The sequence below is a fragment of the Camelus dromedarius genome, chromosome 19 (genome assembly GCF_036321535.1).
Source record: "Camelus dromedarius isolate mCamDro1 chromosome 19, mCamDro1.pat, whole genome shotgun sequence".
Lineage (NCBI taxonomy): Eukaryota > Metazoa > Chordata > Mammalia > Artiodactyla > Camelidae > Camelus > Camelus dromedarius.
The window spans coordinates 18225736-18244982 of NC_087454.1; the positions used below are offsets into that span (position 1 = coordinate 18225736).

Sequence of the window (19247 nt, forward strand, 5' to 3'; positions counted from 1 at the left end):
ATCTCCTCTTTGTTGTGATTCCATGTATTTGACAGAGGACAGAATATTCCCTAGAATTCACAGTCACCTTAGCTCTCATCTTTGAATGACTTAGATGTTTACCAACCACCTAAGATTTTTTTCTCACACTTGGAAAAACAATTTTTACATATAAATATATAACAAATAAATAAGAATTCATTCAGCTACTTCATTTTAAATGTAAATATGCAAATGATTTTCAGTCACTGTAATTCATAACCAACTTCTACAGGATCATACAGCTAATAATTGGGCACATTCTAGTCTTTAAGGTGAATATAATGGGCGGCAACCACTACATTTACTACCAAACATTTACTGTGGCTAAGGAAAAAAAATCAAGTACTATATACATTGTTCAGTGTATACCCAAAAGTTTTAATTATTTTCTCAAACAATGAAAGGAGAAACTATTAATTTTTAACAAAACTCACATGGTTTGTTTAAATTCAACTAGTCTTTGCATTTAAGTTTCACATGATTTTGGCTTACCAAGATAGTTACCATGAACTATATAAATTGCTAATGAAAAATGGAAGGAAGTCGATGGGTATTATATTTGTAGAAGTCAACTTTGAAAATCAGTTAATTACTTGTAAGCATATATCTTTAATTGACAATATAGGCAACAGCGTTGGAAAGCTTTGGCACTAAACAGCAAATGCAGCCTCAAAAAAAAAAAACAAAAGCCCCTTTTTCCAGGTGGGACCACATTTTGTTTCACAGAAAGAGGTGATTGCTAGTTAGCAGTATAAGCTAGCTCAGAGAAAGTCATTTAGCTTTGAAGCATCTTTTATTTCATATGTCATTAGTCAGACAAGCAGAGAAAGCTTCTGTGATTCATTTATATTCTATAGACAACTCTTCCCCATATATCCATGAATTCCAGGTTTATTTGTAATATTCAGCCTAGAGACATATCTCTTGAAAACATTCTTAGATTAGAATATTCTGTTATCTCCCTACTAGTTAAATCCCATCATAATATTTATAAGGAGGTTTAGTAAAGACAAACGCTGCTTACGTTGTCCAGAGGAGGCACAGAATCCAGACCGCTATTAATGCTTTTCTTTCCAGTTCACCCTTTGGATAGTAACTTGGCTGTTATCTAGTAATGCTGCCTGCAATTTTCACATTCCTACCTACAGTGTCCTTCACTAAAGTAGTTCTTGGTCATGTGCCCCAAGAGACATGTACAAGAATGCTCATATCAGCATTGTTTGTATTAATCAAAACCTGAAAACAATCCAAATGCCCATCCACACTAAAATTGGTAAACTGTGAACTATTCATACAACAGAAGACTGAACATCAACAAATATAGAGAAAATGCAGCTAAACACATCAAAACACTCTTTCTCAAAAAATGTTTAGCAAAAGACGCAACTCACAAAATAAGCAATCTCTCTACATATAGTTCTAAAACGGGTAAAACAAACTGCTATTTATGAATGCAAACAGGCATGGTAAAACCGTGGTTATAGGCAAAAATCATAACCAACACGAAAAACAACATGAAAAAGCTGAGTATAACAAAGTTAAGATCACAGGGGAGAAAAGGGGACGCGATTAGGTAGAGGCTGTCAGAGGCAGTGTCTAGGTTTGAGTTAAGGAGGGAGATATCATGACTATTCACTTTTTAATTGCTCTTTAAATTGAATATGTTTATACAAAGAGACAGAGAAGTCAGACCGAGAGAGGGACAGAGAGACAGAAAGAGAGAGGCAGACTGACAGACAGAAAGACAGACAGGGACAGAGACAGAGGCACAGAGAGACAGCCACAGGACATAAGGAACACACATAGGACAGTTACACCCACATTACGGCCATGTTATAGGACAGCATAATAGGACAGGAACACCTCTCCACCAGGTTCCAGGACCCCATCCTCTCTGAACAGCTAGAATAGTGAGGACACACTTTTATTTGAAATGTCTAAATTGCTATTATTCAGTAAATTAATGCACAGGCTACTTCTGGTCTGTGAGTTATTTTCAGCTGTCTGATTCTCTTCCTTAATACTAGTCCTCTATCTGAGATAAGTAGGAGTAAACGTGCAAACTTCCTAAGAAATGCAACCATCCCTGTATAGCTACCGTGCTTTTGGAAATCTGTAGGTACCACTGATAAATGGATAAAGAGCCCAAATGGGGAATGTGGAAAAGAAAGGGCTCAGAAAAACAGAGAATTATCCAGAAGACAAATCTAGAAGGAGAAATAACAGGAACTGAGAGAGACTTTAGATATATACTGAGACTTGAGTTAAATGGAGAACAAAGACATACACTGAAAGTGAAACAGAAGGAAAATGATACGGAAAACACTAAAATGATGGGAAAAGGGATTCTCAAAAATCAAAAACCTCAGAATGCATTGAAGTAATTACAAGAGAGATACAATATAGTGCCAGACTACAAAGCAAGCATGTTGTTTACTCTATATTGAAAAATAATTCACTTCTTCAAGGGATTTTCACATACATGGTCATCTTACCCAAAAGATGGGACATATGGAATATACACATTTATAGTTCCACCAAAAGTCAAGCAACAAATCTGCTCACTTTCTATTCCATGTAACAGCCAGTCACTTACCCCTCTCCTGTGCAAGATGTGACTCTGGAGGTTCCAATGTAAGCAGAGTTTCCATGGACTGGAGATGGACACTCCATTATCTTGTAAGGTTCTTGAAAAAGTCTCCCAATCTATTTCATCTTTGTGGGCATTTTCTGGAACCTAAAGAAAATCAGGTATAGTCAGTCTTGTAGGGAAATGACTGGGAGCACTATAACCCCAAAACATGTGGAAAGAGCCCAGAGATCACAAGCTACATTTTCATCACCCACTCCCTCCCACTCCTGAAGTAGGCACTTGAATATACATGCACCTACCCATTTGCATAAAAAGCTTCCAGAACTTGGTTTACTGTATCTTATTTCATTATTTCACCAAGGAATGATTAGTATTCCAGTTGATGTATATATATAGGAAAACAAAAAATAATATCAATTTCTTTTTGAACAGAAATGAAAATTCATTTTACTTTACTCACTTTGACACTAAATCTTTCATTCTTAACTAGTTAAACTATGTAAATTAATGACAGCTTAAATTTGACAATTATAAACACAAAGCTCACAATCACACTGAGGAAAACGTTGAATGTACAGCAAGTTGACTAAAACACTGAGAAAAGTTGATTCCCACCTTTTATAACCATTAGTCTCCACCTAGTGAGAGTGAGAGCTTATTAGAAGGAATGTTTTAAAGAGCTATTTCATAGTTCTTCTTTATAGAAAGAGCATAACTTTGGACTCTGAATATTTAGCTTCACTCTTAGCCCCATCACTTAGAAGCTGTGTCAGTTCAAGTAAGATTTTAATCTTCTTGTAATATCTAAAACAGCCAAACTCATAGAAACAGAATAGAATGTAGGTTGACAGGGGCTGGGAGGTGAGAAAATGGGAGATTTTCATCAAAGAGTACAAAATTCTAGCTATGAATTGTTTAAGTTCTGGGGATGTAATTTTTAAAAATGAATTGTTTTTTAAATATAAATAAAAATTTCTATTCAACAGTTTGAATTGTGAAGTGCTTTAGTTAAATTGTATTTAATTTTTGATAGTTGGTATTCTGTACCTGTTTCAATTTATTTTGTTAACAACCCATCTTCTGTTGGTGTTTGAGTTAGAGCTCCCTCTTCAGATATCTTTGCCGTCTTCAATTCCTCTGTCTCCTCTTCTTTCTACCCTCTTCCCTTGTTATATCTCAACTCCTTTCAACATGATTGTTCCTTGCATTTCACTTACCTTGTCACCGAGTCCACCATGAAGAGAATGGTTTCTATGAATTTCCAAACAACATACTTCATATGTATAGGCAAATATTTACAAAACATTGTGCATGTATGCATAAATCTATGTGTTTGTATGGATAACAAGCCAATCTTCTATAATGAATACCATATAGTATTCTTTCTCTCCTAGTCACTTTACACCTCAGCCCTACAGAAATATTAAGTACACAGTGAACCTAAAAGTTTTTAAAATGTTGAGGCATTTTAGACTTACTAAGTTGCTGAGGTTTCCAAGAACATTTATTTTTCAAAAATCAAAGTGAGTGTTTTCATTTGAATCCCTTCTGAGCTCCAATATCTGCCCTGAACTTTTGTCCAGACATCCCCACTTCATACCATCAAAGATTATAAGAGAAATACAAATACTGTCCCTTGAGAAACTGTAGGCCAAGTGGAAAAAACTCTGTTCTCTTACATGCATTAAGAGTATCCTTTATAAGTGAGAAAACATGGTGGCATTTATAATAACCAAGATAATGAATTTATTAGGAAGCTGGAGGATGCAGATGATCATCTTATATAATTTCTATATATCAAAAATGCTATTCAAATTTCCTACTTGCTATTTTGTTTGTTAGTATTATAACTATGATCTTTATCATACTATATTTTCCAAAAGACTGTCCTTTCAATGTGTTAAAATTATTGATTTTGAAAAATAATTCCACAATCCATAAGCTTCGTAAATAACTTCTTTGGGGGGAAACATTTATAGCTCTAATTTTTAAATTATATAACCATATTTGATGCAAATACAAATATGTTGTTCCTTCATTTCCAAGAAACTCTTATTTTTTTAAGTTCTTGGTTTTTTTCCTGTTTAATTTTACTGGCTAACACAACCAGAACAACGTTAATTAATGCAGAAAATAACCACAACATTTTCATGTTCCCAACATATACGTGTTTGCTTCTACTAAGACTGACATGTTTACTTTTTAAATTGACATTTTAAGCTAGGGAATGTTCCTATATATGGGAACAACATGTATGTGCTTGTTTATAACATATGCATGTTTTTTCTATTTATGTAAGCAGGGAGTCATTTAAATTAGACAAATAACCACAGGATCAATAGTAACTAGATCAAAAAAAGTAACTGCTGATTGATCATCTTCAATGGGGAAACAAATAGAAAAGAGGTCCAAGAGCTGACTAATCCAAGCAGCCACATCAAGTGGCTAAACAGAATTGGGCTTTAATATTTCCAAAGTGGTGAATTTAAAAAAATGCCCTAAAGAAGAACATTAATTGCTCAGATTTGACTTCCTCTTTCTTGAGAGGAGAATCCTTTTTGTGTACCAACTACGAAGAAGCATTAATAAAGCACGTGTATGTTGTCCATAATTCTCACAAATCACAGTGGTATATAAAAATGACAAGTCAATGAGTTAAATAATATTGACCAAGAAAGCAAAATTAGAAAATAATTCAGATAGACATTCTAGATTTCAAGGGTGAAAAAACTAGTAAAAGGAACAAACTTAAAAGTCAGGTAATGTGACTCTAGACAGTACTCATAGCATTAGTAGTAGCCTGGCTTTAAAAGCCATACCACATCTATTTTCTAAACAAGAACAGTTCCAATCTTTTTTTAACTGAGTCTGATTTCTTTTAATCCTGCAGAAAACATACGTAGCTACCAAGCACCTCTCACTCCAAAAAGGAGAGAATCTTGAGGAGCTTCTTTAATCACTATAATTTTACTTTGTGAAATAATTGTTAAATTCTTGATGTCCTCAATTATGTTTTACATATCATCTTTTGCTAATTCTGTAAATGTGAAAACAATGCAATTATGATGCATTTCAAATGGCTTTAAACTGAGATCTCCAATTGATATCCAATAATTATAAATTGTCCCCATTTAAAAATTATGCAGTATATATGTATCACAACTAGACAAACTGTATAGATTAGTCTCTATTATTGTAATTTTAATATTTACTTTTTATTGATTTAAATCTTAAAGTTTCCAATCTTGAGACTTCTTAGGATAAATCTTAATAAAATACTAGAGTATTGCTTTGAAAACCTGTCGAGAAAATTGTAATTTTCCTTCAATATATAGCATTTCTACCATCACATTAAAATTCATGGTAAATGTTAATGTAGAATCAGATAAGCAAAGAGAAGATAAAAATCAAATCTGTATATATTCAATGCCCAACAATAGTGATATTTTTCTTTATTAACATCTCTCTAACACTTTTATTTAATCTTATAGACAATGGTAGCCAAAACTATTTTTAAGAACGAAGGAATGTGATAATGCAGTTTATGAAAAAGAATTCAGATAACACTACGAAATCTGACAGTTGGTTTGGTTGGTAGATATCGTATGAGATTAATTACATGATTCATGCAAGGGTAAAATGATCTTAGCTATTATAGTAATAACAAGTGGAAAATGTGTGAATGTAGTCTAAGTACATGCCAGAGACAATCAATAAAGCTTAGATTCAATGTTGGGGCCAAAAGGAAGGATCAAGTATAATTCAAGGGGTTCTCACTGAGCTTACTAAGTGTTTGGTATTGACATTCTGAAAATCTGACATGCAAACAAGAGCTGTTTTCAGAAGATGAAAGTTAGATTGTAAAAATCACTAAAATTTTAGAGTTCATAAATAATCCATGTGTAAATGGGCCAGATTCCATTTGCTTTAGTCTAGAACTAAAGAGGAGGTCTAGAGTTATAATATTCAGTATCTTGCAGTAAACTATATTGAAAAAGAATATGAAAATGAATATATGTGTGTATATGTGTGACTGAAACATTATGCTGTACACCAGAAATTGACACAACATTATAAACTGACTATACTTCAATTAAAAATATATATAGACAATAAAAACTTTAGGAAAACCAGTAGTTCTGAATTTCAAATAGACAAATAATATTCAAGAAAAACTATATCTTAAAAATAAATAAAAAGAAATGAATATATAAAGTGAAATATAACTATATCTCAATTTTAGAAAAGAATTTAAGGACTAACAAAAAATTTGCAATCAATACTACTCGATTTGGGTTTTGGAAATAAAGTAGAGACAATAGGTTCACTCCTAACCAATTGGGCAGGAAAAGATTGACTATGCTGATATCACCTCTCCAGAGTCTCCCTCTTTGGTTGCTCCCTAGAGGCAGTCAAACTCTGGATACTTGAACCGAAGCTAATGAGTTACATGGGGCAGGGCACTCTTGGGGCCAATAAAAACAAACACATCCTCAAGTCTTCAGTCTCTAAACCGTGTACTTTGACTTTGGTAGCTTATAAAAATATCCCTCGATAAAAAATTAGCCCTCTGATTCACAGGCAGATTCTGTAGAATTCACAGATACCAACATCTGTTTCGTTATAGAATTAATTGTCTACTCTAATGTATACAACCACTTATGCACTGAAACATTCTATAAAATGAGTGCAGATTCTTCCTGGGAATACTGTGGGGATGACACAAGTTGTGCTAACAACAAGTTTTAAAAGAAATACTTCTACCTTTAACAGAGCCTGAGTGAGTAGCAATTTTAACTTTCCTTGCCTCTGATAACTAACCACTTCCAAGCCTGGCATATTTTAAATACATGGCTCTGTATTTGTTCTAAGGATTCTGCTCTGTCTACTTCATTCCTTCACACCTTTCTCCAATTCCAGGAACATATCTCACTTGATAATCACTGAATGTACTAGCTTTCATAGGAGACCAGCAATCATGTGGTTTCATCTTCCTGATACTAACATTCCCATCAATATACCAATCTTCTAGTTTCAGAGAATTTCAGTGGTCTTTCAAGACCATCTAGGCTCTTCCAGAAGTAATTGCATATCTTTAACCTTTGTTATTTGCTCTTGAAGAAAACGCCATATTCTTAGTCCAACACCAACTCAAGTGTCCCAAAGGCCAATGGACATTGTTCCTTTGCCCCAACATGTGGTGATGCAAACTGCAGATATGGTATCTATGCATGAGTTTGTTACTTTACTTATACTAAGTTCTAGACTGGAAGAGGAATCTGAGCTCCAAATTAGCTGAACACCACTTCACTAGAGAAATGAAAAGATGTAAGTATTTTCCAACTGAAACCAATTCAAATGTTAGGTCTTATTAGCATGCAATCTATACTGAGGTTTTAGGTCTATGAAGTGTAACAAAGGTGTGTATGGGAAAGTAACCTTCACCAGACATTCATGCCAAGTAAGGGGAGTCAATTTTTCCCTATTACTGTAAACTTCTGCCATCTACACACATTTCAGAGTAAGACAAATAGCAACACTATCAATAATCACCTTAGCAATTTTCATGATCAAAATTTATGAACTTGGCATACGATAGAACTAATTCCTGCATCTTAGGCTTAGCCCTGCATAGCAGGCATTTATAATTAAGAATTGTTATAATTTCTCAGGCTTGGTTACATTATACTATTGCTATTCGTTGAATCGAGTCCTGCACCGATCCCCTCAAATGATAGGTTGAAATCCTAAACCAGATTCCTGTTAATGTGACCTTATTTGAAAACAAGGTCTTTGCAGATGTAATGAAGTTAAGATGAAGTTATACACACTAATGTGGTCTCTATTCCAACATGACTGATATTCTTATAAGAGGAAAGGAAGAGACCGAAAGGCAGGGACACTGCCTAAGGACACCAAGGAAGTAACTGAAGGACTGCAGCCACAAGCCAAGGAACTCCGAAAATTGCCAGCAAACCACCAGAAGCTACGAAGTTGCAACGATGTGTTCTCCCATACAGGTTTCACAGGTCCAGGAATACCTTAATTTTGGACTTCCAGTCTCAAGAACTGTGCGGCCATAAATTTCTGTTGTCTTAAACCAGCTACTTTGCGGTACTCTGTGTTATACCAGACTAGAAAAAACAATACAATACATTGAAGTTTGCATTAAATGCCCATGTCAGTTTCGTTCTACTTTTGTAGGTACAAAGAATTTTACATATTCTTATCAGAATGGATGTTTTCTTACTTCAGATCACATTCTGTGCAACACTGAGAAAAAAAAATCATGTACCATCATGTTTAAGACTGAATCATGAGTTAGTTCAGTGATCTCTGAGAAACAGCCTATTCAAAAACATTGTAAGAGACTTCAACTGGGCACCACAATGGACTAGAGAAGAAAAGCTCCTTCCCCGTGACCCTTAAATTACAAGAATAGAAGGAAGACGCCAAGGTAAGCACCAAGAACACTTGATAAAACAAATTAGAGTGACTAATGCCAGTTTTATGATTCTGGGTATTTTGAAACAAGGCCTGATCATCCGGAAGATTTAGAAATTAAGAACCGTGTTGTCACTGAAGAATGTGCAAGGACTGAGAAGAACTCAAACAAAATACAACAATAGATCTAATGGAACATAAAACCTACCAGATTTCAGTAGAGAAGGAAAACAGTTATCTCTTTTCTTTCTTATTAAAAGCTAGTAAGAACATTATCCTATTATTTGGAAGTAGAAAGGACCAGGACATAGGAATGGGAGGTCAGCCTTTAGAATCTCAAAATTTATTAGCAGAAAATTGATACTTAGAATCCAAGTATCTTGATCCCACCTATTGCATTTTAGAACTTTTTATTCCAAATTAATTGTACTCCTTGGCCCCACACTAACAACAGCCACCAAACCACCAAAACAACTACTTTAAAAATTAAGAATGAAAGGAAAAATGGAACCAAGAATCCAAGAGAAAAGGCATAACTGAGAGGTGGCAGAATATCTTCTTCCCTGGTCATGGGTTATCCTAATAAAAAAGTGATGTTTACAAATCACAGAGTTTCCATAAAACCCAGCATTTAAAAAAATTCCAAAATTAGAATTGTCAAGACTGCTTAATAACTGTTCCACAAGATTTCTTTTGTTTCCCACTTGTACATTTATAAATTACTATAATTCCCGAATTCACTTTCAATAGCCTCTTACAGTTTTTAAACTTTCTCCATATTTTCATTTATTCAACGAAATGTTTTGTGAATCTATATATACTGGACTTTTTTCTAGGCTATGGTGCTATTATGAGGTATTTCTTTTCTTTAGGTATTGGTTATTATTAAATTTGCCTCATGGTGTGTGTGTGTGTGTGTGTGTGTGTGTGTGCATGTGTGTATGTGTGTGAGAGAGAGGACTGATTGATTTCAAAGACGAGACCAGGCGATTTTAATAGAAAACAGAATGATTAATGTGAGGTTTGTATTTATAGGAAGTGCACATGAAAAAGAGTATTTGTTCTATCACATTAAAGAATTTTAAAAGAATTCTAAATTGAAATAAAAAGAGAAACTAATTGATGGTTTCCTGAGTTTTTACTGAAAGTGGTAAGAATGAAGACTGCTCAGGCTTAGTCCTCCTGGAACATGAAGTTTGGACACAACATGAATTCTTAAATCATTTCCTATAGGAGATTTCCAATCAATAAATATGATTTCAGGCTCCACATCAAAGGGTCCCTTGCTTTGTGCATTAAATGTATTGTTTCCCTTTGGATAAAATTAATAGAAAATTTTATTATCAAAAATTTTATTATATATGCATCTACAGAAAAAAATTCTTTTCTCTACACAAAATAGAAGCAGGATAACCAGTCCAAAATATTATAATTCTTGAGGGGAAAAAAATAGAACGACTGGGCAGTATTACTTGCAATTATTTAGAACAATTAGATTTAACTCTTGGAGAAACTTGAATTGTATTTGTAGTTCATACGATCATAAAGATAGTACCCCTTGCAGTTAAAAACGCATAGTGTAGAGTCACTTTGAATCCTGCCTCTATGTTTGGTAGGTACATCACTCTGATAAAATTACTGCACCTCTTTAACTCTTATTTCCTTCATCATTTTAACAGAGATCATGATGATACCAAGCCATTATGTTGTTGTGACACAATGGAGAGCGCGTGCTTAGGCCAGCGCCTGAAACATGCAAGATGCTCACATATAGTAGCTATTTATCACCCTCTTTCTTGCCAACAAGAAAGTAACTGTCAAAATGCCTCAAGCTACCAACCAAACTCTATTGACTCCAGGAAAAAAGAGGTGGATTAAACACGCAACATAAAAGTCTGCAGTCCTCTTAATTTCAACAGGTAGAGTACAATGGAAAGAGCTAATGACAGCACCTTCTCTGGATTCATTCTCCTGGGCTTCTCCAACCAGCCTCACCTGGAAACGGCTCTCTTTGTGGTCATCCTGATCATCTACTGTTTGAGCTTTGTAGGCAATGGCACCATTATACTTTTGTCGGTTGTGGATGCTCACCTCCATACCCCTATGTATTTCTTCCTCTCCAACCTCTCTTTTATGGATCTTTGTTTGACTACTTGCACTGTCCCTCAGACACTGGCCAACTTTAAGGGGAAGGACAAGACCATCACCTATGGTGGTTGTGTGACCCAGCTCTTCATTGCCTTGGGACTTGGGGGAGTCGAGTGTGTCCTCCTGTCTGTCATGGCCTATGACCGCTATGCAGCTGTGTGCCGCCCGCTCCACTACATGGTGAACATGCATCCTCAGCTTTGCTTGCAGCTGGTTGTAACCGCTTGGCTCACAGGCTTTGGCAATTCTATAGTACACACAGCATTGACCATGACTCTTCCCTTCTGCGGTAAAAACCAAGTGGACCATTTCTTCTGTGAAGTTCCAGTGATGCTGAAACTGGCCTGCACCAACACCTCCATCAACGAGGCTGAACTCTTTGCTGTCAGTGTCTTCTTCTTGGTGGTGCCCCTGTCACTCATCTTAGTATCCTACGGTCACATTACTCGTGCAGTCCTGAAAATAAAGTCCGCCCAGGGGAGGTGGAAGGCTTTTGGAACCTGTGGTTCTCACCTAATGGTAGTGATTATTTTCTTTGGGACACTCATCTCCATGTACCTCCAGCCTCCCTCCAGTTATTCCCAGGATGTGAACAAAAGCATTGCACTGTTCTATACTCTGGTGACTCCCCTGCTGAATCCCCTGATTTACACTTTGAGGAACAAGGAAGTCAAAGGGGCACTAAGGAGACTAGTGAGAAGAAACAGAGACTTGAGACAGAGCTAATGCAGGACTTGCAGGCCCAAGATCTTGTGCATTGGGAGACTTCTGAATGACTAAACACCAGTCCTAACTTAATTCAACACATCTTTATAAACCACTCGCTATGTATGAGGCACAGTTCTAGGTACTTGAGATGTATCAGTGAAACAGAGACCCCTGTCCCCATGGATTCAAACCTTCTAGTGGGGGGAATATAAGTTAAATAAGATAAGCTAAAAATGAACTATGGTATATCATGTACTCTGCAATAATACACTATGCAAATAATAATACATACAACAATATGAACGATTTTTACAAACATAATGATGAGTGAAAAGGCTAGACACAAAACAAGTCCTACTGTGTGATTCCACTTGTATAAAATTCAAAACCAGGAAAAGTGAATCCGTGGCAACAGAAGTCAGAACAGCGGTTCCCTTGGGAGTAGTAGTTCCCCAGTGGAAGGAGAAAGCGGCGACAGGCACGCTGGTGTTCTGGTCATGTTGTGATTCTTCATCTCGATGCTGCTTGTATAAGGTATACAATTTGTGAGAATTCACCACACCTTACACTTAAGGTACTTGCACTTTCTGTATGTATGCTGTACTTCAAATCATTTACTTCTAAAAAGTTTTAAATAAGCCAGAAATTAACGGAATACTTGGATACTAAATCATCAAACTCAGTTTTTCGTCCCTTTTACACAAAATTTGGGTTTATATTCCAAATGATCTAAGTTTCTTGTATCCATTGAACCTAATTAATAGATTCAAAGTACTTTGATATTACTACTGTTTAGCCAACTGGAATGAACCTTATCTAACTTTCCTTTGAAAACTTCAATCAAAGATAATCTGTACAGTGAGTCTCTGGGCTCTTCTCATTCCATGTACTTAGTGGCCAGGTCTTAAGGCAAAAATCATAGTGATAATTTTCAAAGGAAAATTTTACTACTGGGTATTATACTGCTTTAAACGAACTATATTTTGAAGATGATGTTTAGTATCTGTTTGTTTGTATATCTGTCTGTATTTGCATATATGTAGTGTACAAAAAGTGTACCAAAAGATATTTTCATTCACCAGGGATTTCAAGATTTTTCAATATTTCATAGTGCATTAGTAAAAAGGCAGATATTGAAAGGAATTTATAAAACAAAGTAAAAAACAGAAATAATTATCTGGTAAACTCAATGTGCAGTTTATATAAATACTTTCTTCTTAAATATTCCTGATTTAATAATGGCAAGTTTGATGGTTTCTTCATGGATTATTCTGCTAATGAAATAATAGAAGAGCAAGGATTTTTCTTTCCTTACATGAAAATTTACTAGCAAATGCTTGAGTTCCTTACTGTTCTTGCCTCTGCTTGTATTAAATAATTTTCAGTGATTTCTGATTATATTCTGAGTGTAACAGAGGAGATATGATTATTATAATAACAATTCCTTGGATCCTTCAAATCATGACACCTTCATGATTACCATACCATGTTTATGACACAAAAGTTCCATACTCTACAACCATCTAAATGTTTACTGTTTTCTTTTTCAGCAAATAAACAGTGCTTCCATTCCTAATTCACTATATTATTTCACTTAAGGTAGCCTTTTGTGACTTACACTTCCTAATAGGATGTATTAGGTTACAGCTGGGCAACGTTCCCATTGCAAGTATGGTAGGCCCTCAGTAGCCAGAGATTCAGCCAACCATGGATCCATTTGATCTGCCATTTTCTATAAGGGATTTGATCATCTGCATACTGGGGTATAGGGGTGACACAGGTGGTGGGTGCTCCTGGAACTAATTCCTTACCAAGACTGAGGGGCAAATGTATGTGAAAAAGCCAAATTAATTTTAACAACTATATTTTTAAAGCCATTAGAAAGCTGTGGAAGTGATGAGGTTCATGTAGACAAAAATTATAGAGAGGAAAGAACCCTACTGAGCTGAAGAGGGGCTACATTTTGTTTACCCCATGGAGCCATAGACAAGCCTGAGTGCGAGCTGAGGGTTGGGCTTGGCCCAGGTAGACTTTGCCAAGAAGAAAAGAAACATCGTAACAGTCATTTAAGGCTGGACTAACAAATTGAATACTTTTAAAAGACTTTAAATACACAACCAGATATTTCCAGTGTACATTTCTGTTTTCAGTGGACCACTTGGGAAGCCAGAGACCTAGAATAAAATATCCTGCAGTTCCACTGTGCTTAGGAAACAAAAACCCACTAGCGAAAGGGATGCTGTCTCTACCACACAGTTCACTTCTTTAAGGCATTTGCCAAATTTTGAGGTAGCATAGAGCTAAGCTGAAAATCTTAAACTTCCAGAGCCTTTCAAGGCTGATAAAATAAGACTTCCCAGATTTTCTATCTAAATCCCAGCAGGACCCATGTCCGAGGGAAGCAAGGAAACAAGAGGTAGGCTGAATATAAGTCTGCAAGGCAGCCTGACCAACTCATACACAGGAAAATGTAGAACTCCCCCTGGAGGAAGATACATCACCTGGATCCTCTTTGGTCCTTTTATACACTACGTATGGTATATAATTAAAAAGCAAAAGACATGAAAAGAATGAAGATCATATGAATGACAGTTGAGGGGGGAAATGACAATAGATCAAAGGAATAGAACATCTAGATAAGCAATTTCCAGCTGAAGACATTAAAATAGCTATGATTAAGACATTCAAGACAAACAGAAGAAAAGATGGGGGTGGGGATGAAAGGAAAGAGAATTTCACAAGAAAATAGCAATATAGTGAAAGAATTAAACAGACATTATAGAAATTTAAAATACAACTTCTATTACTAGAAACTCTTCAAATGCAGTCCCATAATGAGTATGAGTCTTACATGTGCCCTGGGAACACTTTCCTCATGATTAGACACACAGATCTTGAGGCCATGCTCAACAGGCAAGGGAACTGACTAGTTTTGTCATGTTTTCCGGTTTTTAATTACAGTAACAGTGAGCAGGATTTGAATTTTCCATATCTTTGAAGTAAGTATGTAGTGGGATACAGAGAAACAGAAAATTGCTTTCCAATGACATGCAGCAAAAAAAGGGAGTGGAACTTAAAAATCAATAAAGAATCTTGTTAGAAAGCAAATGTCTATACAAAAATCATGGTTTCATCGTACCAATTTAATCTGAACATGAGAGGTTTTATAGAAAAACTAGCACTGAAGACCAAGAACCTCATGCATTACTAAAGGGAAGCATCCGATTTTGAAAGTTCAGTGGTTAGGGTATAGGCATTTAAAGCTGGAGGACCTTGGATTGGAACCATGGTGCTAGCATGGAGGTTGTTGACTGTGCAGAATCTGTTATTCTCTCAGTGCCATGGTTCACTGATTTATAAACAGCAGTTGATATCACTCACTTAAAAAGAAACAAACAAAAGTTGCCACTTCTACTTATGTGTATATGTACTTATTTCAGAAAACACTGGAATTACATCATTTATAAACGTATAACTTCTAAGTGGTATGAACTAAAGGAAACATATTTTCTTCTACTATTCATCCTCAGGAAAGAGTTAAGAGACTGACCGACAAGAGATTGCATGTGGAGTGCATGCTTTGTGCATGTGTATATTGCTCTCTGTATGTGATGATATATTATAACATATTAATATATACATTATTTCAACCCAAGTACAAACCAAAATATAACAGGTTGTGGAGGAATATGAGGAGAAATATTCTTTCAGAAATACAGGAGGCTTTTTCCAAGATGGGGAATAAATCCAGAGAGAGGTTTATTTCATGCTAAAAATGACACATTCTTATGCCAAGATGTTCTCTTCACATGCATTAAAACAGAGTTCACATTCAGTGGATAGATTAATAAAGAAACTTTCCAAAGTCCAAAGTGAATCTTGCAAGACTACGTAATAATCCTCAAATGCTTGAAATACGGACTGAAAATACTTGGTAAGCACTATTTGTGACCTGCTAACACAGAATCAGGGGTGGGCCCCTGAGAAAGGCTTTGACAACAAACCATGACATTCAATTGACCATGAGTGTCCCAATTAATCTATTCATTGGAAATGTCCAGGTACAACAACTGAAGAGCTTTACTCTCCAAAGAGGTTCTACTATCCTAGAAATGATGCCTGATCAGAAGCACTTGCAGTTTTTAAAGACCTCAGAGACTTCATTCAGTACCGACTGCTTAATATAAATCCATCAAATCGCTTGGCTGTACACCTGAAACTAAGGTTGTAAATCAACTACACTTCAATAAAAATATAAATTTTTAAATTTAATCCACTAAACAACATAAATCAATAGAATAGATTGTTTGGAAAGGAGTAAGTGTATCCAGTCCCTACAGATCACTCACGGAGAGCATCCCGTGATCCATCTGGTTCTCATTTCTGCATTTACACAGAGCCCCCTCTTCCCAGCAGATCTAGGATGTTTATATTGTACTCATAACTTAGAATTGTATGACAGTTACTTCATAATTACATAGTGTAGTAAAGCTTAGGCATATATTTTTAAACTAATAGGCAGTTTTTTTATTCTTTCAATTTTTTTCTGCTGAATCTCAGCGAGTTTCCACAAAACTTGGAGTTTCCTGGGAATCAAGGGCCATTTCCCATATTTTTATATGTCAATGAATTCAAATTTCATGAGGCCTTTGCTAGATGTTAGATACAAAGGCCTTGACCAATTGATGCCTGAAACAAACTATAAACCACTGTGAAGAGAGTAATCTAAACATAAATTACACTTTGAAAATTCACATTACAGTAAGTAAAATATGCAGAATATAAAACAGGACTTGGGTCATCTGCTATTCAGATACAATGTCCTCAAAAATCATTTTTAAAAAGGAACTACATGGCTCATAAACTTAAAATAACCAACCTTCATACCTTACATCAGTGTGTCCCCTGCTATGTACAATATTATACATAAGCACTACCTGGTGTTATTACCAGCCAAGGGCTACCATCGCCACTTGCAACAATGCATCACAACCTTCACTCAGGGAGTCCTACGTACAGCCTTCTCCGAAATGAATGTTATATAATATGACTGTCACATTGGTGAAGGTACAGTTGGGCCTTAATATCTCAATGGCTTTATTAGAACTGATTTAGCAACTTTTTCTTTAAAGTTTATTTTCCCACACTTTCCATACTGACTTCTATGAAAAAAAAAAATACAGTCAACCCATGTACTTTGTAATAGCACCATGATCAAATGCATGAATGAATGATATCTCTCGAGTAACTGTTAGAAAATGATAATATGTTAGTATTCCTTACACTGTCCCAGGGAGTCATGGTATTATTTTGGCTGTGCCTTCATATTATGTACTCACATGTCTTTTTGGAAGTAGAAATAGAACAATGTTCTCAAATAGGAGTGAAAATAAGAAAAAATTGTGGAGTTTTTAAAAATAATAAATATAATTAAGATGCTCTAGAAATACTGAATGACCATCTCTGGAAGTTGGAATGACTCCATTAACTTAGATTTGAACACTCACTTTTGTAAGAGAATGAAGTAAGAAAATTCCCATGATAGCTCTCAGGAAAAGTTTTGGATGACACATGGGGGACACACACATACATCTTAAGACCTCAGGCATTCAAACTCCTTCCATTAAACTGTCTTCCACCCACCATCATCTGGAGTCAGAGTCCTTCCAAAGCACCTTCTTCATTGCTGCCTTCACATCCTTGTTCCGCAGTGTGTATATCAGGGGGTTGATCATGGGGGAAACGATGGTGTAGAAGAGAGATGTGACCTTGCCCTGATCCTGGGAGTAGTTGTTCCTGGGCTGGGCATAAGCATAGATGGCTGTGCCATAGAACAGGGAGACCACGGTCAGGTGGGATCCACATGTCCCAAATGCTTTTCTCTGCCCTGCAGCAGACTTTATTCTTAAGATTGCCCTGGCAATCTGAACATAGGAGAATATGATTAATGCCACAGGTATGAAAAGAATGAAGACACTGAGAAAGAAGAGCTCAGACTCATTCACAGTAGTGTCAACACAGGCAAGATTGAGCAAAGGAGGGACCTCACACAAGAAGTGGTCTAATTTATTTCTGCCACAAAGTGGTAAAAGGAAGATGAGCACTGTCTGCAATAAGGAGTTGGCAAAACCAACGAGCCATGAAGCAGAAGCCATCAGGGCACAGAGACGAGGGTACATGATCACTGTGTAGTGAAGGGGCCTGCAAACAGCTGCATAGCGGTCAAATGCCATTACTGCTAACAGAATGCATTCTGTAGATCCCAACCCCAGAGAGATGAACAGCTGAACTACACACCCACCAAAGGAGATAGATTTGTCTGCTCCACTGAGATTAACCAGGAACTGGGGAACAATGCTGGTAGTGTAACACAGGTCCAGGAAGCTTAGGTTGGAAAGGAAAAAGTACATAGGGGTGTGAAGTTGTGGGTCCACATGGGACAATGCAATGATGGTTGAGTTTCCCAGCAAAGTGAAGGTGTAGAAAATCAGAAGAACCACAAAGAGGACTAGCTCCAGTTGAGGCCTGTCAGAGAAACCTAGCAGGATAAACCCGGTGAAAGAACTTCCATTTTTCTGTTCCATCCTTTGTTAGCACACGGCTCCTGTCAAGACAAAGAACTGAACAAGTTTTAAAAGGTATCTTAAAAAAGAAATGGGGGGACAGTGGGAAGGGACATGAATTTACCATGTTAAAAGGCAGGGCCATGGAATTTATGTGTAACTATTTGAGTAAATAATGTACTTATTGAAATTGACATGTGTCATAACAATTTAGGCCACATTATCAAAAATAGTAATATTGACATTAAAAATAAGAAAATCAGATAATGGACCTTGTGTCTGCATCAATCATACATATAAAAAGGTCTCTCTCAGATAGGGTGTAATAGGATTTAAGGTGCTATGTGAATATAAGTACATTTTAGAGAAAATGGGGATAGAAGAAAAAGGGAACGGCAATCAGAAACAACGAAATATGAAAGAGACACAGATAGGAGGAAAGGTTATTTTAAACATGAATCTCATAATTCTACACACCTAAATTTGCACATACTTCTCATGCAATAGAATACAAGATAATCTCTAAAATGTATTCAGTAATAGGAATTTATGACCTAGAATGGACTTATACAAAGGACTAAATCATATTCAAAACATCACTAAGAGTGCTGCACATAAACATTTTGAGAGAATTGCCTCTCTACTCCTCTAATATATTATATTTGTTGATGCTACCTTTGTCTTTTTGTTTGGTGATAAAACAATTAAATACTCAGACAGAGCCTGAAAATACCACCAGTAAATTACAGTGCTTAATTCTTGCCCTCAAG

The 19247-nt window shown here is 36.0% G+C and overlaps 2 protein-coding genes and 1 non-coding gene across 4 annotated transcripts in view; 1 reads left to right on the forward strand and 2 right to left on the reverse strand.

Annotated features, from left to right (window-relative positions):
* Window positions 1-2526: 2526 nt before the first annotated feature.
* The window catches only part of LOC105084566 (uncharacterized), a 47700-nt gene continuing 30979 nt past the window's right edge, over window positions 2527-19247 (reverse strand). The window contains exon 3 of the transcript XR_010376729.1: window positions 2527-2758. This is a non-coding gene — a transcript (uncharacterized LOC105084566). The remainder of the gene's footprint in view (window positions 2759-19247) is intronic.
* LOC105084584 (putative olfactory receptor 2B8) lies at window positions 10954-11969 on the forward strand. The gene has a single exon (XM_010974725.3). The coding sequence runs from the start codon at window positions 10988-10990 to the stop codon at window positions 11930-11932; it is 945 nt and encodes a 314-aa protein (XP_010973027.3). The 5' UTR covers window positions 10954-10987; the 3' UTR covers window positions 11933-11969.
* LOC116147749 (putative olfactory receptor 2B8) lies at window positions 17384-18939 on the reverse strand. 2 transcript variants are annotated; one of them, XM_064476040.1, is made up of 2 exons: window positions 18685-18698; window positions 17384-18499 (listed from the first exon to the last, which is right to left on the reverse strand). In XM_064476040.1, exons 1-2 carry the CDS (start codon window positions 18696-18698, stop codon window positions 17560-17562), a joined length of 954 nt encoding a protein of 317 aa, XP_064332110.1. In that variant the 3' UTR covers window positions 17384-17559. The 2 variants fall into 2 exon arrangements, with proteins under 2 accessions (XP_064332110.1, XP_064332109.1); XM_064476039.1 differs by having other exon boundaries at window positions 17384-18939.

What these genes read in the sequence shown, in the direction of transcription:
- LOC105084584 (XM_010974725.3), top strand. Translation starts at nt 10,988, where the DNA reads ATGGAAAGAGCTAATGACAGCACCTTCTCTGGATTCATTCTCCTGGGC.